Raw genomic sequence first — 22947 nt, 5'->3', positions numbered from 1 at the left:
CGGACCAGCTACTCTCGGTGTTAATAGTGGTAGTAATGATGACGCTGATAGCGATGATGATAATGATGATGAATTTGTTGTTGTTGTCATCATCGCCCGAGTTACGTTGGATTTCGAAATCAATGTTTACTAACGAAATGGGAAACTTATGAGCTAAGTTGCGAAACGGTATCGTGAAATGTTAATTAAAACTTAACTGATATTCATTGTTCATATCACAGAATAGTTGCTTCCGAGTTCCCCTTTTGGGAAATGACAATGTAGCAAAAGCGTTCAAGATGCATAATTAATATTAAATAATGCATAGACAGGGCCTATATCATCGATGCTAAATGGCTTAATTAGTACTGTCTTCCATGCTGTGGAATCTAAACACTACCGCCCTGTCATATATATAAATATATATAATCCCTCTATTTTTCTTACTATTACCTGCAAAAATTACCATATTCATACTTTTGTACTTAGTACTTACTCCGATTTCCGCATTCAAACAAAACATAAACGGACAATAAACGTCGAAAATAACGGTAATAGAAGCAAGGCAATAATATTATTGCAATTTATGGGAAGCCATAAGCGATTAATGTTAATTGTGGGTAAGAAATCATTAAAAGGCAGTATTAAAAGTTGCATGATAAAAATAATGCTTTCTTCCCATGGGTCTCGTGCAATAATAGAGGCAGCATTTTAATGTTATTCTTTAACAATAAAAAGAAGTTACAAAGCATCATAAATTACCGAAGTACAGAATGCCATTAGATCTAAGGCGATACACTTTTATGTCATTGTAGGAACTCCTCGGACCACGAGTTCCTATCGTCTTATAGTTAGCAATCAAAATAACATTTCGGATTCTTAAATGGTTCGCTATCTCAATAATTAAAAAAGGTTGTATCAATTAAATAAAATACAGTATTCCTGCGAAGATGCTGAAACATTAATAACAATATTTTCGAAGCTTGTTTAATAATGCTATCTATGACTCGCCATTCACAACGAATGAATACTATAACTAATTAATTCCGAAGCTTTGCAGTATTTTTGGATACTTAACACTTAAAGAAAGACAAATGGAAGCGAATGGTACCGCATTCGGCCGAAAGTCTGTCCTCTGGCGCCCTCCTCTGTTTTATTATTTTTATAACAGTTACGTCGTTCCATAGCAGCCCCATAGTTGTTTTCGGAGATTCGCAGAACATAGATAGCAAATTAAAGGTGAAACTCAGGATGTTGTCCGTATGAGTTAACTTCCGTATAGATCAATTATTTTACAGCGACACAATTCGAAAGTGTTGATACAAAAAATAAATGCATATATTGATTTGTATTTAACTTCATAATGAATTGACCACTCAAGTTGTGTGTGTGTGTGTGTGTGTGTGGAGTAACAGCGGCCCTGCCAGTTTCAAACAGTGGATGTCGTAGAAGGTTTGTAATTGTCGAGAGCAAGTGGTGGGACAAAATTTTACATGTCCAAATCTATTTTACAGCCCAACTATCTGAATAGTCAAAACACAATCTCGTTATACGTCCTTATCTCGTCCTGACGAAGGGTCTCGGCCTGAAACGTCGACTGTACCTCTTCCTAGGGATGCTGCCTGGCCTGCTGCGTTCACCAGCAACTTTGATGTGTGTTGCTTGAATTTCCAGCATCTGCAGAATTCCTCGTGTTCTCGTTATAATTAACTGATTATTAATTAGTGGTTGATTTAAGACTGTAGAATAATGCCGATTTTCATTGCCATAATACTGAGTAATGAAACTGGCAGTGTAATGAATAGAGTACAAAGAAAGCGGTAAGCACATCGAACATGGGTTACATTATTTAATATCCATTGTATTGTTCTGTGGTCCCTCGATTCTCTGATTCTGGTTTCTAATCTTTATATCGTAATTAGCTTTAAATTTATGGTAATAGAAAGTTTTAATCGGTTAGTAAAGTCATACAACTGACCAAACCCCAAGAAATAGACTGATCACAGCAGTTCAGTAGTAATCTCTCTACCTCGCTCAAAGAAGGTTTTACAGTAACAGGCTAAATATTTGCTCTTCCGTCTAATGCTGGTACGCGAGGTGTAATTCTGAAGCTTAAAGGGTTATAGCGGGCAATAAAAGCTCCTTTAATGCTTTTTGTCTGACGCATGCTGAATTGTCACGAAGAAGGTTTATTTCAGATTACAGTTCAGAATTCTACTATATTATGACTCATTTCTGGCACTTGGTGTAAAAAAAGGACATATTTACACATTCGAGGCAACCAGCAACCAAATCGTCAAACTTGAAAATAAATTTATTATCAAAGTACGTATTTGTTACTATATACTACTTTAAGATTAATTTTCTTGCAGGCATTTACAGAGAAAAAAAGAAAGAGGAAGTAGATACAAAAGTCAGCATTGACCTTGGGTCAACGACTACAGTACAGATGTGTCATTCTGTGATGCAGTTCGTGTCCTTGACGTTTGTTCGCAGAGTTTAATTTGCAAAGAGTCCACACTCTGTTTTATTTGCCAACTGCAGTAGAGTTACTGCAATAAAATGATCAGGTAGTTTGCACCAGGGTGTAGTATGTGCTTAATAAATAGTGCCATTTTCTGAGAGGTACTCATTGCCTGCACGGGTATATCGTTCTCAATATTTGCACTTACAAGTTGTGACAAAACGTACATGTGAAATTATATCTGCAAGGTTTGGAGTGAAGACAACCATTAATTTTAGAGAATTTATAAGATGGATTCAACGTCGCTGCAGTACAAGCTGACGTTAGAGACATCTAGCGATAGGACGGTATTGTTGCAAGATGGAGGGCGCCCAACTGACATGAAACCAGTACTTTCCACGAACGTTGGATTTTCGCCTGCTATGTTTCCTTCGGCTTTGAAAACGACTCCAAGTGGAAGATGCCACGGATTGTATTCAGAAGACATTTCAGCTTGCGGTTCGTATGGAAATCCAGATCGGGGGATTGTTGCCATCTCACCTGAGGCAGTTCCATTCACTGCCAACCAGCTTCAAAGTGACAGTCATATATCTTTGTTTAGTAACTACCGCTATAATCCTTGCATTAGAGGAGAAGTCCCCACAAGCTCAACAAGTTATCAGAATTGGGCATTAGAATACCCCCGAGCTGCACCTGCCCAGACCCGGGCCGATCCTAATGACCCGGACACGTCTGCCTACAACTATTCTCAATGCTGTGGAGCATCTATTTCAGGAGGAGCATTTCATACTACAAGTTCCAGCACCCCAATGCATTTAGGTCAGTCTGTTGATGCATATTGATATCCTGTGGCGGTTGACGTGGTTAAAGATTGCGTTCATTTTCTATAGATGTTAAATAACAACAAGGTTGCTATTTTCTTGTTTGATTGTGTTTACTTTAACTTGAGTCTGGTCGCAAGGCAATTACTTTTAGTAGACGAAACCGAGATACGCGTGGCATCTTTTCAACCAATTCACCAAAAGAAAACAATCCATTGTTTCCTATTAACTTCGCTTCTTTATATCTATTTTTAATTAAAACATTTCAGATGCCAAGCCAAACTTTTATGCTTGAGAATAAAGTATTTTCACCTAACGAGGTAAGACGAACGTCTGCTTTTGTTGAAAATCAAACACTTTGGATATAGTCTCCACCCTTTGAAAAATACAAGGACAGATTGGAGCCAAATTTGAAAAAAATGGTATACGACAATTCATTTCACTTTAAGTTAAATGCAAATGTATTTCTTGAAGATTAATAATTTTGCGTATAAACATATTGCCATAGATTGCATCATCCGACTTTAATAGAACTGAAAATTTAAATAGATAACAAAATAAGTTAGGATGGCATCAGTAGTATGGTTAGCAGAGACTTCCACCTGCAAAAACATTATATTTCCTTAAATTGATGGTAAACCTGCTCATGGATGTGTCTGTTACTTCAGCTTTAGGATTTACATCGCAATGGTCAACGTCGCAAAACCTAGAAAATAGACGAAGGAAGAAACGAATCCCTTACAGCAAACAGCAAATTGCTGAACTGGAAAAAGCTTTCGAAAAAAATCGATTCCTGACCCCCGAAATCCGATTAAATATTTCTTTTAAATTAGGTTTGACAGAAAGGCAGGTAAGACTATCTCTTTTCTGCTTTTACAAAACCAAAAAAAGTGGAGTACCTGGGCGACGGTGTTCCCTTTTAGTTTGTCAACAGGTGGGCGTGTTTATTCTCACAGAACATTAAACCGAGGCCGTTCATATTTGCAACACACATCAAAGTTGCTGGTGAACGCAGCAGGCCAAGCAGCATCTGTAGGAAGAGGTGCAGTCGACGTTTCAGGCCGAGACCCTTCGTCAGGACTAACTCCCCCTCCCCCTCCAACTTTCAAATCCCTTACTCACTCTTCCTTCAGTTAGTCCTGACGAAGGGTCTCGGCCTGAAACGTCGACTGTACCTCTTCCTAGAGATGCTGCCTGGCCTGCTGCGTTCACCAGCAACTTTGATGTGTGTTGCTTGAATTTCCAGCATCTGCAGAATTCCTGTTGTTTCCGTTCATATTTGCCATATTTTGTTTTATTAAATTTTGCTTCTATTTTCAGGTAAAAATATGGTTCCAAAACCAGAGACAAAAAGAAAAAAAGCTTCTTCGTGTGCAACAACCGATGCATCCAAGCTGCTCTCGAGTCTGAAAGGGGAACACTTTTATTCAAAGGAAGCATGGCTTTATCAGTTACAAAAATATCGTTTCTAGGACGCAATGGCTAATTGTGTCTCTTCAAATATACATGGACATAGATGATTCAACACAGATCATTTTCATTCTTCAAACAACTGTGTGATAAAACGATTTGACTAGACTGTAAGATTTAGTTTTGTTTGCGTTAAATGATATTAACGGGTTGATTTTGCTAAAAGTAGGGAACAAGGAATAGTTACACTATGCATTTAATTCTTAATGGAGATATTGTTTGATTTGCTAAAATAATTATCTGTAAACCATAAAATGTAACAAATACTTGACTACTTCGAATGAAGAAACTGATTTTCTGATCGTTACCTTTAGTGACAAAATGATAATATTGGCAGGGGTTGTATAGGACTTTTCAGCTGAATGATTTTATTTTCAGGTTTGAAATTATTTGAAATACCTCATTGTACTGCATGTCAATTTTAATAAAACTGGCAACTTTTGTGAAGGCGCTACATGGCATTCGGTGTGCATTCAAAACAGTTTTAACCTTGTTTTTCTAAAACACGTTGAAATATGTATAAGCCAGAATTTAATAGCTGGAGACGAATGTACGTTTACATAACGCATTTAAATTCTAAAAATACAAAATAAATCCAGGTTCTATTTAAATTACAACATATACTTATCTCTTGATTGATTGATTGATCGATCGATCGATTGATTTCGATTTATCCGTCTGTCTACCTTGTACTCGATTTCAGGGAAAACGTAAGAATCAAATGTATTTTTCTGTGAGGTTTTTCATGACGAAGTTTCTGAAATACAAAACACAAAATAACATACACCTGTTGTGCATATAAAGAAAAAATTCCTACACGGTAAACTTAGCAGTACTCGAAAAGTGTTAGATACTAACCAATTACAAGAGAATCGCTTGAATCAGTGATTGTCAGATGTATAACTCAAGGTCAAATCAAGGCCAAAGCTTCTAGACAATGCGACATTTGATTAGAATTATTTATTTATAAAGGACTTAAACGCTTCCAGCGACACTTCAAAAACAATGAATTCTTTACGGAGTCATCTTTTGCGTAGAGCAGATAATTTGAAAGCACTGTCTTATTATGGAACAGTGTTTTCGAATGAATATTCAAATTATCTTCAAATCAATCGATCTATGTATATATACATGCAGGTATGTCCGCCTGAATGTATGTATGTATCTGTATTCCTATCTATCTCTGTGTTAATCTGTTCAATGTCTAATTTTGCTTCAGGATTATTTCCACCCTGAGTATTTGCTATTCTCTTCCTGTTTTGAATTTTAATAATTATATAGTTCCACTATAATACTCTCACTGATTTCGTAAACAAAAGTAGAATTTCCATTTGTGTTCCTGCGGGAGTTCGGTTGATAACATTATAGCAATTCTGCTCAGTATTGTTTAACTCAATGATATATTAATCTCAAATACTATATACAATTATAAAGGAAATCATCTCATTATGTTATTGCAAAGACAATTGATCAAACAAATCCGGCGAGCATAATCAATTTATGCAGAGTCCTGGTGAAGGGTCACGCCCGGAGCGACGACTGTTTTTATTCCCCTCCATAGCTGCTTCCTCACCTGCTGAGTTTCAAGACTGAAGATTCAAGATTGTTTAATGTCATTTCCAGTAGAAGAGTATAAAGGAGAAGGAAATAATTATTACTCTGCATCGGATGCAGCACAATAAAGTAAGATGAAGAACAGAATAATGAAAAGGCAATAAAAATAAAAAATATAAGATAGCTTAAATACATAGATTAATTGTATGTACATAAAGTGACGCTGGTTACAGGATTTTGTTTCTGTAACATAATCAATTTAGTTTTTAAAACTTGCCTTCCTTTTTCTGCTCTAGAAAATGTTCTTTTTATAGTCAGTTTTCCCCTCCCTCCTAGTATTTAATTTTATTATTCTTTGTCAGAATCATTAAAGCTAATGAGGAAAGGAAGTTGGCTGCAGAATATTTTTTGGTATGTGGGAGGAAATCGGAGCACCCAGTCTCGGGGAGAACGTGCAAAATCCTTATAAACAGGGGCAGAATTGAACCCGTGTCGCTGGTACTACCAACGAGGTTACCGCTCTGAGAATAATCAGATCTCATTTGTATCTGTGTTTTTACACCTAATTTGCTTATGTCCAGATATGTATGTCTCGCATCTGTAGCAACACACACTAAATGCTGGAGGAACTCAGCAGGTCAGACAGCAACTATGTTTCGGCCGAGACCTTTCTTCAGGACTGAAAGGAAGGTGGGGGGTGGGCGGGGGGGGGGGGGGGACGGAGAGACGCCAGAATAAGCAGGTGCGGAAAGGGGAAGGAGTACACGCTAGAAGGTGATTGACGAACCTAGATTGGTGTGGGAGGGATGAAGCAAGATGCTAGGAGGTGAAGTGGAAAAGGTAAAGGACTGGAGAAGAAGGCACCTGATAGGAGACCATTGGAGAAAGGGAAGGAGGAGATGATAGGCAGACCTGGGGAAGAGAAGCGGTAAGGAGGGAGGCAGAGTGAGGAATGGAAGAAGAAGGAAGGGAGAGGGTAGAAAATGACCAGAAGTTAGAGAAATCGATATTCATACCATCAGGTTATCCAGAGGGAACAAGAGGTATCGGAACTCCAACCTGAGAGTGGCCTCATCATGACGATAGAGGAACCTATGGGCCGACATATCTAAATAAGAATGCGGATTGGAATTAAAACCTGAAACTCTTGGTTTTTTTTTGAGGATGGAACGAAGGTGTTCCGTAAAGACGTCCTCCAATCTACCTCGGATCTCATCAGTGTAAAGGAGGCCATATCGGGAGCACCGGGTACAGTAGAAGACCCCAACAGATTCGCTGTTGCCTCACCTGGATGAATTGATTGCGGGCCTGAGTTATACAGCTCTCGTTACATGCACATGTAGTTCAACTCTTTGAGTGATTATGCGGAAAGTTTGAAGTTAATAACTTATCTCCAACTACCTTAGGCCACGAACTTATCAATCACCCCTGCTGTGGACCACTTACTGGAGGTCCAAGACACTAACTTCTACAAAGAAGGGATCCGTATGCTCCATGACCGCTGAACTAGGTGTGTACATGTAGGAGGGGACTATGTTGAAAAATAAATGTGCTAGGTTTTCTAAAATTGACTCCTTCTACCTTAGGCCAAGAACTTACCAATCACCCCTCGTGGACGCTGTCCGACCTTCTGAGTTTCTCACACAAAATGCTGGAGGAACTCAGAAGGCGATGCAGGACCTATGGAAAAGAGTAAACGGTCGATGTTTCGGGCCAAGGCTCTTTGAGTCCCGCTGAAGGGTCTCTTCCCGAAACGTCGTCTATACTATTTAGCATAGATGCTGCCTGGCCAGCTGAGAACCTCCAGCATTTTGTGTGTGTTTCTTGGATTTCCAGCACTGCAGATTTTCTCTTGTCTCTGCTGAGTTCCTCCATAATTTTGTGTATGTTACATGCCAATATTTGCTGTGAATATCTAGAGAAATGGTTTACGTGCATAGTAAACGATACAATAACCTGATGTTTAAAACTCGGTTCATTAGGTAATTACAATTAAAAGCATTCGAATGAAATGCTGGTCAGTTAATACCTTTTTCCATTGCATACCAAAGGTCAAATATTGCTGCCAATGTACCGTCTGATTCAAAGCATTGCGTTTATGTACCACCCTTAACAAAATGAACTCTATTTTGGAGTCACCTTTTATGTCCAGAGCAGGTAATTTAAAAACAGTATGGCCCTAGTGTTGAACAGTATTGCCAAGTGAATATTCGGACACTCTTTATATGTTAGTGTTGGGAGAAGGTGTCAACTAGCGGGAAGGCTTCCACATTACATAGAATGGAGTATGAGAATTTTGTTTGACGTCCTTCGTACCTTTTTTAACCCCCTATTAGACTATTAATGACGTGGAAAACTTTTAGGTCTTCTTCCTTCAAGGATGCTTGGAATATAGTTCATGCAATAAACACCCCATTGCTGAATAGCAATTCTTACAGATATTGAAGAATATACAATAATAACCCCACTTCTTGGGCCCATCCTGTCAACTTCTTTTTCTATTACAGATTTTCTGGGCGACTTTTATACGTATTAAAAACTGACAATCAGATTTACCGCCTTGAAATTAGACCAATTTGCAAGCTCTCCACGTAGCGCCACTGTATAATTACATTATGACAAACTATATTTTCCATCATTTATAAAAAGAAAAAAAGAGTAAGCATTGGCTACTTTAAAATGAGTACCGAATGAGATCTGCAGTTCGATCCAATTAACCATGACACGTACAATCTTCTGAAGGCTACGTGTGTTCATAGCTCCCGTTTTACCACTGCGAAGGCCATGGAATAGTGCAAAAGTAAATATCTGCGCGCCAGTGCTGTTCATGATGACACCGAATTCCTAGTTATTAAAGTTTTAATGGATGCAATGTCCTATAGGATATTGTTAGACCTAATAGTACATTAGAATGAATGTTTAAATACAACATTACCAAAACAACCTGAACATTCAAGTTAACTAATTTTAAATAGTGGGCAGTGGAATTTATTTATTTATTCGCTACACCTCTGTCGAATAGAACGGAGGCAGGAATGATACTTCCTTGTACTATACAGAATAAAACACCTGATTTCAGAATTCTAAAATTCGTTAGAATACATATTGGACGTGCATTTGCTTAACTAATAAGCATTCTAATTTGGAGGCATGAATACATATTTTGCATTTTATATATGTATTTGAATCCCATGCACTATCCCGGGACATTCTGCTTATTGATAAGTTTTCTTTCTACCTAATGAAACTACAGTATTGTGTTCTGAGATTAGATTACGCTGGTACCTGTAGAGGTAAATTTACTTTTATACAAGATATATTATCTTTACGAAATCTACTCTTCTCATACATTATTGTAAACTCAATTTGAAGACCTGGAATTGGAAACAGGCGTGCATTTTAATACAATAATTCTGTAAGCTGGGTTTTGGCCTGTTTGATCCCCACAACAGTGTGGCGATTTGAATGTGGTTGTTGTGCGAAGGAAGAGTGTACTATTTAAAGAATATTTTTAATTGTGTTTTTTGATTAAATAATGGGGGTCTATAAAATTTCCACATTATCTTCCACACAGACACAAAGCTTTGAAGTATTTGGTAGACTCAGAGCAGAGAGTATAGTTTTGCAGCTTGCAGTGTAGTAAATTACTTCCGTAGTTCTAACTGGAACACACGCATAGAAGTCGAAACAAGAGTGTTCATTTTAAGCGTTTAATTGGTTGCTAATGACATTAGAGTAAAGATATATTTCGTTATCTTGATTATTGTTGATGGAGTAAATCCAGTTTAGTTGTAAGCCCGTTATATGAGTAAGTTATTATCGATGTAAAACAGAAATGTTGCAAATAAAATGGATTTCATAGCAGGGATTGTCCAGAGTTTATTTTCAATCACATATATTGTGTAATTCAATTTGCACACTGGATACTCACGCATTGATAATACGTTACTTTTTACTGACAAAATAAAGAAGTTCAGTAATCTGGTTTTATTCAGGTATTAGTATTAGCCATTGTGTTTGACAAAAAACGACAATTTTATGAGAACGTGAAGTCAAACGGAGCTCATATAACCTCTTAGTCTGCATATCTGTATATATATTCTATTAATTGATTGTTATTCATAAACAAGTATCTGGTACCGGTAACTACGTAAAGTAGATACAGTACTTCTAGATTTTAATATGTTTTAACATACTTACGCATTAAATTGCATCGAATTACTTTAATGACAGGCTGAAATAATTCAAAATCAATCTAGCTTGCCGAAGAATTCTGAGTATAATTAGAGAAATACCTAACATAGTCTCAAATCAGAATTCTTGATACTTAATAGTGAATGATGTCTATTTTTAAGCATATATTACACTTACCACTGGTATAATTTTGAACCAAAATATTATTAATACGTTAGGCTTAGGAATCTCTCTATGAATCTTGCCATTCAGAATAACATACAGCAAATATTTTACACAAAAAACTTCTTAATTCTACTTTCACTCACCCCAACACCGAAGTAAAACCTAACACCAGTACGAATGCAATATAAAATAAACAAAATTTTATACTTCGAAAAAAAAACCCCAACTAGGATTCCAAGCACAGTTCACAAATCAACAATGAAAAGTTTGTGTTAAATTTTCCACAAGAATGTGAAAAAATTAAAGAAAATAATTGTGGATCAAAATATGGTTCAATAAATGCCTTTAATGTTTATGTAGAACGATTAAACGTTACCTTTACTCCCTAAATACAATCAGCACATTGCAAGAAAATATTGTCCAAACGCTTAAATAAAATGCAAATTGTTTATACGAGTAGACTCTGCATTTTTAGTCTGTTTTAGATGCGGACGATGCCGTAAGGCCACATTTATTCCGATTTCTCGTTGCTCTGAAATTTGATGATGGGCCTTCGGGTGAAATCCAACATGAATCTCACTCAACGTGCTTATGAAAATGGCGATTTAGTTTTAAAGCGAATTGAGTGAGCACACTAACACACCCCCTGTAAGTAAATTAGAGCTTCATGTTACATAATTCGATGCAAATAATTGTTTTCAGTGATTTGACATATTAAAATATCACGTTTTTCCAATTACAAATCACAGCTAATGTCAGATTTTCAGATTCTTGAGTGATTCCTACCGAGCTGTTCAACAGCTTTAAACCACTATTTACCGTCTTGATCCCTCTCTTTCTTTCTCTCTGTATCCCCCTACCCCACCCCCTCTCTACCTTGACCTTGGCCTTGATCTACTTCCGGCAAGAACCCCTTTGTCTGCATTCCAGAGATGCGAGCAACTTGAGAGGGCGACTTCTATTTTAATCCAATCCCCGGAATTCTAAATAACAGCAGCTGTCCGAAAGCAAATATTATCTTACATTTTCTTCACTATGAAAGTAGGAGCAACTCACTTTATATATTTTCTTTTCTCTGATGAGATGTCATTCGTGCGCTCTTAAACAAATGTGTTGCGCTTTTAAAATAGTATTTGAGTACAAATTATGATAAGTTGGAACTCACTGTTCTGCAATACTTCTCTCAAATTATTAAAACCGCTTTTCGGGCTGTTTCTCTAAATATTAACGAAGAACATAGTCAGTACAGGAAACGTGTATCTTTGTAAAGAAGAAAGTACTGAAAGCCAAAAGGATTTACTGAAATCAATGCATGTAATTTAGTGCCAAACCATGAGTTCCACTTGTATTTCCTTATCACGGAATCTGGGAAGGAAAATCTGCTTTGTCTCTGTGAAGTAATAACTTATCACAAACAAGAGAAAATCGGCAGATGCTGGAAATCCAAGCAATAAGTAATAACATATTATTTTTCATTCTGCTCTTCGGCTTTTTGAAAAATACGCCAGGATTCAAATTAAAATTTTAAAAAATCTTGTTTGGTAACATGATCAGCGAATTTCTTGTGCACAGATTCTAACTTCCGAGATGATCGGAAAACATTCTCTGGAATCGTCAGGTGACCGGGTTCCTGCTGAAACTGGGTAACGGAGTCTCATCTCTTGCCATTATCAGTTTAGCATTTATTAAATGTTATTCTTATTGCTTCTTGTACCTATTATTTAAATATCTGTATCAATCTTCGTTTTCGTAAGTCAAGAAGTGAATGTAAATCTCATGGCGCACACAAATAACATCTAAAGAGCGTATGTACATGTTACATTTAGTTTTCCCAACGTGATGTGTGGTGTAATTGTGGTAGAGAATTAGATAGATGTTTACATCATGCTTTACTGTTGTTATATAGCCATCATCTAAGATATTCTATTCCATATAACAAGACTTATTCGATCACTGTGCAAAAGTCTTAGGCACCCTATATGGTTTCAGATGGTATGGCATCCACAGAGTCCTAATCTCAACATCATCGAGGCAGTCTGGGGTTACCTGGAGAAACAGACGCTAGCGAGACAGCCAAAGTCTGCAGAGAAACTGTGGCAAGTTCTCTAAGATGCTTGGAACAACCTACCAGACGATTTTCTTATAAAACTGCCTAAGATAATTGATGCATTTTTGAAGGCAAAGGGTCGTTACACCAAATATTGATTTGATTTAGTTTTTTTTACTATTTACTGCTTTTTATTATAAATTTCTTATATTAAGGAACTTCAATGCATTATTTTTGAAAGCATCTTCGCTTTGCAAATTTTTTGTTTACTTGTGCCTATGACTTCTGCGCAGTACTGTACATTTAAATGTTTCGGTCATAAGGTGTGAGATAACCATGGAGTGAAACGAACCGGGTACTGGAATTGTGCTAGACTTCAACTAAACGCTAGATATTTTCTGGTCATTGCTAAACAACAGGACCTGTTGCGAAACAACATGAGATAATATTTTCGTCTGCTTGACATAAATAATTGGAAATTCAGACATGGCCAGATTGCTGTCGGGGCGGTGGCAATTTGCAATATCTTTGCTTGGTCGACACAAGATATAAACCTAGCCTCATATGGGAAAAAAATACACCAATAAGCAATTGTATAATACAAAAACACGCAATTCCGAGTGAGAAAAAGGTATAGGTCTGAGTAGCTTCCGCTGAGAATTTTGAAAATATGATATTTTACATAACTGAACGTAAGCCAATGTAAAAGTGGTCGCCTAAAGATGTAATTACAGAAAGAGAATATATGAATTTAAAATCTATTTCTTGCTGGTTTTATAGTTAAGATAGATATCTGTTATCACGAACAACATACTTTGATGCTAAAAAGGTTGTTACCGAGATGTCTTCATCGTTGTTCCCCATTCTGTCAATCCCATGATGACCATGACAACACATTCAGATTTCTAAACGGAAATTACAATTTTCCGAAAAATCTCCAATGCTTCATTTTAACTGAAAACTCTCTTAAAGAATTCTTAATGTACTTAATATTTGTACATATACCACACCCGTTAATTAAAGGATATATTTTACAATTTATCAATAATATCTCATATAAATTTCGACTAAATTGCATTGGTTACAATACTGACGAAAAAAACCACAATACTAGTTTTAATGTACATCAACAGCATTGGTTATTTAATATGAATTAATTTGGGGAAAATACCGATGATTTTAAGGAGTGCTCTTAGTACTGAAGCCAGCTCAGTTGCAGCATATCACGTGGTCAGAATCAACCTATCGCGTTTCACTCGCGCAAAGCACATTCTAATCAGTGAAAATAAGCACCTCTTCTCATTCCCAGGACTGCTTTTATAAAGCAGTACTTAGTTTGCAGTGGGTCGTGATATGACAGCTCTTCTGTCAGCCCCTTGGAGGACTGATACCATCAGATACCTGCACAACAGAAACAACACGAATAAGTCGGAGATGGAAGGACTGGGTGGGAACGTCCCTTCAAATCAATGCAGGAATTTTCTATCTCCCACTGCATTTGGAGCTCATCACAACTCTTTATCTTCGGGACCTGCTTACTCAGGCGGAGATCGTACGCATTCTGTCATTTCTGAATCAGCCAAGCAATGCAACCCATGTCCAGCTCCTACTAGCCCTCCAAACCCAGCCTTCAACTACGGTTATCATTTTGGAAGCAGCTATTACAGTTGTCGAAATGTTGGCGTACAGCAAACTGGACTGAAATCTAGTACTCATGTATCCCTAGCCGGTTACCCGGTGGACAAATACACGGATGTTTCGAGTTTCACCAACAGTCCTGTCCCAACTGACGAGGTAGCAAACCGAGCTAAAGAATTTGCATTTTATCAAAGTTACCCTAATCCATACCAACGGGTTTCTAGCTATTTGGACGTTCCAGTAGTCCCTACCATAAGTGGCCACGGAGAGCCTAGGCATGAAGCCTTATTATCCATGGAGGGTTACCAGCCATGGACATTTGCTAGTGGGTGGAATGGTCAAGTGTACTGCCCTAAAGATCAGACGCAGTCTTCACATTTTTGGAAATCGCCTCTTTCAGGTATCATGAAATATTTTCACAGGAAAAAAATATATTAAACTCATTTTTAGTATAAAACAAAGAATATAGAAGAAACTTTCATTTAGTGCTTTGTTTCTTTGTAATATGTAGAATGAACAATGCATGGAACTCCTATATCAGAATTAATATATTCAGATGTGTGTTGGACTGAATGTTTAAATGGCTCAAAAATTATCAAGTGTACCAAATAGACAAAGGTCTGCGAGTTGTCATTTTGACTTCTTTTTTAACCCTCTCTCTATCGTCCCCCTTTTATTCCCCACACCCTTCCAACTGCAGCTGTTTGAAGCTTGTTCTCATAGTTTGCATTTCACCCCCCAGGAGATGTGATGCACAATCAGACTGATATAAACATTTACAGGCGAGGGAGGAAGAAAAGGGTTCCTTATACGAAAACCCAGCTTAAAGAACTCGAGCGAGAATATGCCACTAACAAATTTATCACCAAGGAAAAAAGAAGAAGGATATCTTCAGCTACCAACCTTACGGAAAGACAAGTCACCATTTGGTTTCAGAACAGAAGAGTCAAAGAGAAAAAAGTGGTTTCCAAAGTCAAAGAAAATATACCTTAATTGCGCAGACGTTACTAGCCAACAATGGCGCATTGTAAATTATATATGTTGGTCTTTTAAAACGGAAGCTAATGAACGTGGGAGACGGTAAAGCAACATCTTCGGATTTATAACCAAAATAAAATCTTCAAACGACAAGTTTCATGAGGTGTTTTGCAAAACTTTGCTGAAATGCTTGATGTGACTCATCACCACATGCGATCAAATAGAACACTCATTTGAGTGTTCCACGTTCGCTTATTTGTTTTGTGTTACCGTGCTGGATTGTTTTCACAAGCGACATCGTAGGAAATGCAAAATAATGCTCATTTTTTGTCTAAAGAATGTTTAGTGAATTCAGATAAATTACGGGAGGTCTCACAGTATACAGATAAAATGGCGACTACAACTGATAACACGTTTAGACCCGAAAGCTGACATTAAGTAAAGTTTGACCTTAGCTTTCTTGACGTACAGCGATATTTATTTACATTTCAATGTTTTGTCACATTATGAATGGGTTCAAATGGTAATCGCATATACTAGCAACAATCATCTAATGATTGAAGGTATAGTCAATTTTATGTCAATGCCCGTTAGAGATTATTTGCAACAGAGATACGCGCAGACTGTGTGCGGCGGGACGCCATACCAATGCTATATCAATCGCAGCGAATTTACAATCATGCTCATAACCAATTATTTAATCCTTATACCGAAAAAACGTTCTGTTGATTTACACCAGAAAATTCTGCAGTAACATATTTCCAGAAGCAAATGTAATCATTAAAGATAAATTTCGGTTTCAAGTGAAATATTTGTCAAATTTAAACGTCTTAATGTATCTTTATGTTATGAGTGAAAATATGAAAGGCGGTGTCTCTGCCTTTTGAATATTTTGTTCTGGATTGTTATTTTCAAAACAAGTGCTAATATATTTGAAAACTCCTTTGAAGTTTTGAATGCGACGTCTTTAATTGAACCTCTTTCGGCTATTTTCTAACTAATGACTTGTTACGCTGTATACTTAGATTACTTCTTTAATGTAATCGCAATTTCTATATGAGCAAATAGTGAAAATCATTCCTGTACTTCATTTTATGTACTGCATTTAAAAAATAACCTTTGTTCATATTTCCCTTGTTTCCTTTACCCAGGACGAAGCAAATTTGATCTTGCGTTGTTTCCTTACATGGATTTATGCTATGTAAAAAAAATTAAAACAAATCCCTCTTCAACTGTTTTATATTTCTTGTAAATTAATTCGGTTTTTTTTAACCCCATCGACATGTAACATATTAAACTGTACAATACTTTGATGAACATTTTGCAATTCACCGCAATATTGAGATTTATCGGCGAAATTCAAATAAAATTCATTGTATTCGTAAATTGGAAGGAAGTAAAACTGATTTGATTTAAAACATTAAAACATTGTTTGATTTTTAACGACAAATGCTGGTATGCCGATCCAGCATTTGCTTCCCGGATATTCTGTAAACATAATAACTCGATATATTCAAGTAATCCAGGTTGCTGAGTTTCTAAACAAGTTACGACAAGGACTGAATGGGGATAATCATGACATGAATGAAATTCAAAGTAGCTTGGAAGTACACTTGAATACAATTTCGAGATTTCTTCAAAATCTTATTCAATTGCACCATCTCATTTTCGCGTTTACAGATCAATAACGCAACATTTCATTCACGTAACCATTCTAATATTGTGCAAGGATTTTCCCAAATAATTATTGGGGGTGTGTAAACTGGATTGCAATGTGGATACAGTATTAGAATCAACTACTTTAGATTAAAGCTTGTCAAAATATTCCCAATTAAATCTCGTTCTATCATATCTAATTAAATGTGCAAACCGTCGACCTAATTTTATTTCTCCTGAGTTTATTTGGATAGATGAAGATATCCGCTAAGATGTCTAATGTAAGTATTTAATTGTAATCTCTCTTTCTGCGACCGTGCGTAAATATTTAAAAAATATAAGTAACATGTTCACAGCAATCAAAATATGGCCTGGATTTTCAACGCACTCCTTGAAGAAAAAAATGGGGGAATATTAAAGTGGCAAGAAAGTTGGAGGTGGAATAAATATTTTATGCTTGTTTTATTTAAAAAAAATAGGCACGTTATGTGATGAAATTTGGAATTAAGTAAGATTCATGGCTTTTATATGAGCACGAACTTAGTAGGTGATAATGTTGTTGACCCCGCCATCTTTATTTACCAGCTGTTAACAATTGCTAACTATATTCCAGTGCGTTGTAGTGAGTTCTGTTGGTCAACCATAGAAACAAATTTAAAATAATATGTTTTCTCGTGTTACATTCCAACCCTATGTTGTTATATGCGACATATGCATACAAGCTGACTTTACTCGGTTAAATTTGATAGCGCTTTGTAGCATTAAAACATATTTTTGGAAGGATGTTCAGCCCTCTGACGTCAGATTTCTATTTACCATTGACCTTGACTATTGTTATTAGTCTTTGACCTTGACTTTATTTAGCATCATGAATAACAAAGACTGTGCTGATCACAGAACTAGTTCGCCATCTGCTGGATAAACTGATGTAAAACATGAGGCAACCCTGTTACAAATGAAGAGCGGGCTTCAAGATGGTCGGTCGGCTGTGGACCAGTATTAGAATAAGGTCAACTGTTTGGTTTCGCTACATAGTCTTAATGATAGGTTGCTTCGATAATTTAGCAACGTTTTCATGCTTCAACAAAAATACGATAAAATAAGCCTTTGACGAAACCAATTTAAATGAGATAAAGCACGACAAAATAAGTCTTTGACTAAACCAATTTAAGTGAAATTTTCGAAGGGCGGTGTACAATGCGTTAATAACTGAGATTTAACATGTCACATCATTTAAATTTAGGGTGTTTGCACGAATTTATGCACAATTTGATATTTATATATTTAAGACTATTTTGTGTTCACGTCTCGGAAAAGTAAACACATCCCGGCTTTGATGTTATCTTGTAAGTAATCTAGTTTCGATGAATTGTATAACATATACATTTTTGGTTCTATATTTCTTTCGTATTTTTCAATGTGTCGCGATATATATCATAGACAGAACTTAAAAGTGTAACCGGGATCGCACAAGAGCTTTGAGAAATGTCATTAACAATAAAGCAGCTTTTGTTATAGAGGGTGTAAAGTGAGGAATCGCGACCCAGTTGCATTCCTTGGTTACGTTAAATCAAATGAAAATTTCATTGTGCGCAACCTGACACCAGCTTACAACTGAAATGGCGAAACACATATCGATCTTATTGCAAGTATATACTCTCGTTGAAAATTGCGATTTGATCTCATTCGACATTGACCTTGAAATGGGCCACATTTTCATTTTAGAGCAACTTCAAGGTTTTTTTTGAGATTCAGCAGAGCTCCAGCTTCAGTCCAGCGCCTTTGTTTGCAACTGCTCGTGGATTTTAATGTCTCCGTACAGAAACCATTTTCGGGATTTTTGTAGGGAATCGTGAGATCATAAAAGTACAAGAGGACAAACAGTCGTTTCTCCTTCCGGTGAGGATGTGATGGTGGTGTCCGCTTTGATTTTACTGCTCGTGATTTTAACTGAAAGGACAACAGTTTTTGTCAAACTGTAGGTAAGTATAAATAGCAAAGTATAAAACATTGTTAAATTAAATAGTTGGAATAATTTATATTAACAATAAACAAATAGTAGGTAGTGTATTTTTGCAGTCGATGCAACGCTGTTTCTGCTACTTCAGGAGGCATGGGTGACTTTTGGTTACCTAACATCACAATTAACAGGATACACTGTGGAGTTTGATAAAGATATCCACATTTCGGTTGATGTTATTGCACTTGCTTTGCTGTTTTGATAACCGGACAATCTTTAATCCGATAATTGGTTGATACTTTGTCGATTTGATCAATCGTGCCCGTTGTTGCAAAAATTCAGCCAAATCGAAATTTTAAAACAGGAAAACGTAAAAGACCATTGCTCTTTTAATTTTGTCACTACTTTTGGAGAACCTGTTTGTATTTTATTCTAGCAGACTTATTCGACGTTTGTTTTCGTTAACCTTTAAAATCGGGGTCTGGGGTTGTCTAATTTACGGATGATAACGTTCAGACATTTTCTTTCCAACTAAAATCCTTCAAATTAAAGAAAGATCAAATTGAACTTACAAAATTCTACTTCATATACGCACAATAAACAGAAATTTATAATCGAATTTATCCTCCGCTTTTTTAAGCTCAGCCGCATATTCTAGGTACTGCATAGTCCTATCCAACTCAAATCTGGACAGACTGGAAACAAGGCCATTTTATTTTCCACTTACAAGTGAATTGGAACCTTAATGCATTTTTTAAAAATAAAATCAAAATGCCCTAAGTGTTGTAATTAACGATGACACTGAGAGTATAATCGCCAATTATTTTACAGCAAAGACAATAATATTGTGCGGAATTGTGTAATTTTATTATTATTGTGTATATTCTTGCTAATCAACAGCAACTGATCTATACTTATTGTTTCTAACCTAACATATTCGTTTTATTTAATTTAATTTAGCACGGAGTACATCTTCTAATCTTTTTAGGTTTGAGTTGCCTTTCATGTGTTTGATTTTTGAAAAAAGACATCCTTTATTCGTTCTTTTGACAAAAATGGAAGCAGAACCAAATATGCAGCGTGCTGAATTTATTCACACTGTATTTGTGATCTCCAGTGGATTTGGACAGCACAAACATATTCACTAATACACAAATAAAAGAAACATAAAAGAAACGTGCCAAATATTAATAGACCAGAAATTTTATGTTAGCTAATTATTCGAGCTAACTAGATATGGTATTGTAGAATAATTTATTTTGTCGGCCAATGCGTCATACCGGTTTTATATTTTAAATATCTTTTGAAACTGATTTGAAATACATAAAAGAACATGGATAATTCGGTTTTAAAACAGATTAAAAATCATGTATATCAAATATATAAAATGTGCAATGTATCCAATAGAGAAGGTATTCAGTATAATTTTTTAATATAAATGTGTTTCAAAATTATTACTTTCAAGTGTTTTTCTGGACTATACACGCATTCCATTCACCGGTGAACGGCGTTGCACTAACAGCGGGTAAGTGGATAAACCAGCAAGTACACATGGACGTGGACTTGGGGCATTTCAGCAGCGAGTTGTATTGAGACGTAGGCGGTGCCAATAAAAAAGCTGCTTCCGCTTGCCTTGTGACCCTCTTGGAGCCAATCGGCACGCGGCTTTCATTTATCTCTGTCTGGAAGCTAAATAGGAGTCAGAGAAGATCTGATCGCGCTTGTCGGAAATGTGCGAACACAATCTGCTAAATTCAGGCTATGTCGGCTCCCTGTTAAATTTTGCCAGCCCGGAGCCCTTCTACTTCCCCAACCTGCGTCCGAATGCGGCTCAACTCGCAAGTCTGTCACCAGCACTCTCCTACACCCGCAGAGAGGTGTGCTCGCTCCCGTGGACTTCGAGTCCATGCGCATCGCCGCCGCAGAGCCGCGCCTTCAGCGGCTACTCTCAGTCCTATCTCAGCAACTCTGTCTCCATCAGCATTAATAGGCATGGATCAGACAAAGCAGCAGCCAGTGAAGAGCCTAGCAAATACTACTTCCAAGACAGCAGCCGAAAACCGGAGGAGAGATGCAGGCACAATCAGTCCTATCCAAGTGATACCAGTGTCCCCTCTTCAGTCAACATTAGCCCTGCCAAGTACGAGTACCCAAACGTGGAAACATCTCTCCATGGCTCGTCATTACATAGTCAAGGCTTTGAAATGAATTCCAACTCTCCCTCTGTAAATGAAGGCGTCAAGCAATGTGTGAGCCTCAATGTGTCATTACAGTCATCAGTAACGCCAGTGTGCAACAGATCCTCCGATGGTACAGTATCAATGCCATATTAAAGCGATGACCATTTGAAAAATGCGGTGTCCTTTCGGGTTCAAAGTGCTACTTGTCATCTTCACGAGAATTACTTTTTTGTTGAACATCAGTAATCCTTAAAGCAGCCAAAACCACCAGAGAAATAATTATTGTAGATACAAAAGAAAATCTGTTCTGACGAGATAGCAACAAACAATGAAACTCAAACCATGAAGGAAGTCCATTAGTGATAAATAGTTACCATACTAACATGCAAAATCACATCGTTAATGCATCTGTTTAAATTTTAGCCAACTTTTATAAGATGAAAAGAACACATTTTACTTATAAACCAAAATATCAGGGATATCTCTTAGTTCGAATCTAAGTTAATGGGTTATCTGCGTTAATAATGGTATAATATTAAGGTAATCGGATACCTTATTTAAATATTTGTGTATATTCTGCCTGGCTTCTGGAATCGTTAAGTAATTTAATAGTATTAAATTTCGTTTGTAAGTCTAAAGACCACCAGTTTTAGAGAATTCATCCTGAATTGTTCGCAAAGATAAGGTGCGAACTAAAAAATTACACTCAAATTTTAACTGGCAAACAAGAGAAAATCTGCAGATGCTGGTAGTGTGTTGCTAAAATTTTAAGCGGCTTTGTTTTGAAAGGTTGTGGTAAATGTACTACATTTTCCTCAACATTTTATTTTCCAATTTCGATTTGCAGGGCTTTCATGGTGCCCAACCCAAGTGAGGTCACGGAGGAAACGTAAGCCATACACGAAGCAACAGATAGCTGAACTTGAAAATGAATTCCTTGCGAACGAGTTTATCAATCGGCAAAAGAGGAAGGAATTGTCTGATAGACTAAATCTGAGCGACCAGCAAGTTAAAATTTGGTTTCAAAATCGGCGCATGAAAAAGAAAAGACTTGTTATGCGCGAACAAACGCTGTCGCTCTTTTAGACCAAAGTAAAGTCTAAATGTGAGTTTTAATGTCGTGAGTTGAACTTTTTAAAATGGTAATTAAGCTTGCTCGCAGAAAGCATGTAGATCAAGAATATCCATTTTTAATGGAAAGGTGCTCTTTTGACGTGCTGTCATATAAAGCAGCAATCTACCGTTACATTGCCACTGCCCCTAGTCCAGGGCGTGTTGGCTTAGTTAAACCTCAGCAGCATGCAGGGATTGAGATGCAAACTACGGATACCTCGTGAAAATTTGTTATAGTGGGAATTTGGCCAAAAGGCAAAAAGTTGACTTTTTGTAGCCTGTATCTTGCTGTCCGTGGATAACGTGCCAACGCCCTCTCATCAGTATTGATAAGTTTCAATGATATTTGTAATTATTTCGCTTTTTCGGTTTGTTTAAATTGCCCCATGACTGTCTACTTGAGTAACAAACAGATATTCTGCATTTGGAGAATGTAAGTACAACAGGTAATTAGAATGGAACATTCGCATTTTAACGGTAAATATATAATTATTATGCATGCACTCTATGTAAATTGAGTAATAATAAAACGTATGTCGAAACAAATTTCCATTTGTATATACTTCATGTTCTTTACTTGTAATTATCTTGTAAAATTGGAGCCGATAATCGATTAATTCTAATATGTTTGAAAATCTTATAAGGATGTACATTTGACCAGGAGAATTAAATAAATCTTTCGAAGGGAGCGCGTTTACGGGATATATGATGGCAATGTATGATATGAT

At 36.7% G+C, this 22947-nt stretch overlaps 3 protein-coding genes across 3 annotated transcripts; all 3 read left to right on the top strand.

Annotated features, from left to right (window-relative positions):
* Positions 1-1338: 1338 nt before the first annotated feature.
* On the top strand, positions 1339-4695 carry LOC134348561 (homeobox protein Hox-D11a-like). The gene is made up of 3 exons (XM_063052125.1): positions 1339-3262; positions 3933-4114; positions 4585-4695. Exons 1-3 carry the CDS (start codon positions 2734-2736, stop codon positions 4672-4674), a joined length of 801 nt encoding a protein of 266 aa, XP_062908195.1. The 5' UTR covers positions 1339-2733; the 3' UTR covers positions 4675-4695.
* Positions 4696-14128: 9433 nt separating this feature from the next.
* On the top strand, positions 14129-15325 carry LOC134347711 (homeobox protein Hox-D13). The gene is made up of 2 exons (XM_063050099.1): positions 14129-14732; positions 15075-15325. Exons 1-2 carry the CDS (start codon positions 14129-14131, stop codon positions 15323-15325), a joined length of 855 nt encoding a protein of 284 aa, XP_062906169.1.
* A 5331-nt stretch (positions 15326-20656) lies between these two features.
* Positions 20657-22192, top strand: hoxd12a (homeobox D12a). Its single transcript, XM_063052117.1, has 2 exons — positions 20657-21236; positions 21954-22192. The coding sequence occupies exons 1-2, from the start codon at positions 20657-20659 to the stop codon at positions 22190-22192; spliced, it is 819 nt and encodes a 272-aa protein (XP_062908187.1).
* The last annotated feature ends 755 nt before the right edge of the window (positions 22193-22947 follow it).

This window comes from Mobula hypostoma, chromosome 6, assembly GCF_963921235.1.
Source record: "Mobula hypostoma chromosome 6, sMobHyp1.1, whole genome shotgun sequence".
Lineage (NCBI taxonomy): Eukaryota > Metazoa > Chordata > Chondrichthyes > Myliobatiformes > Myliobatidae > Mobula > Mobula hypostoma.
The sequence above is the reverse complement of the archived record's forward strand: the minus strand, read 5'-3'. Positions and strand labels throughout refer to the sequence as shown.

Coding starts and splice junctions, on each gene's coding strand:
- LOC134348561 (XM_063052125.1), top strand. CDS start 2,734: ATGGATTCAACGTCGCTGCAGTACAAGCTGACGTTAGAGACATCTAGC. Junction 3,263..3,932: donor CAGCACCCCAATGCATTTAG/GTCAGTCTGTTG, acceptor CTGTTACTTCAG/CTTTAGGATTTACATCGCAA. Junction 4,115..4,584: donor TAGGTTTGACAGAAAGGCAG/GTAAGACTATCT, acceptor TTCTATTTTCAG/GTAAAAATATGGTTCCAAAA.
- hoxd12a (XM_063052117.1), top strand. CDS start 20,657: ATGTGCGAACACAATCTGCTAAATTCAGGCTATGTCGGCTCCCTGTTA. Junction 21,237..21,953: donor GTGCAACAGATCCTCCGATG/GTACAGTATCAA, acceptor TTCGATTTGCAG/GGCTTTCATGGTGCCCAACC.
- LOC134347711 (XM_063050099.1), top strand. CDS start 14,129: ATGGAAGGACTGGGTGGGAACGTCCCTTCAAATCAATGCAGGAATTTT. Junction 14,733..15,074: donor TTGGAAATCGCCTCTTTCAG/GTATCATGAAAT, acceptor TTCACCCCCCAG/GAGATGTGATGCACAATCAG.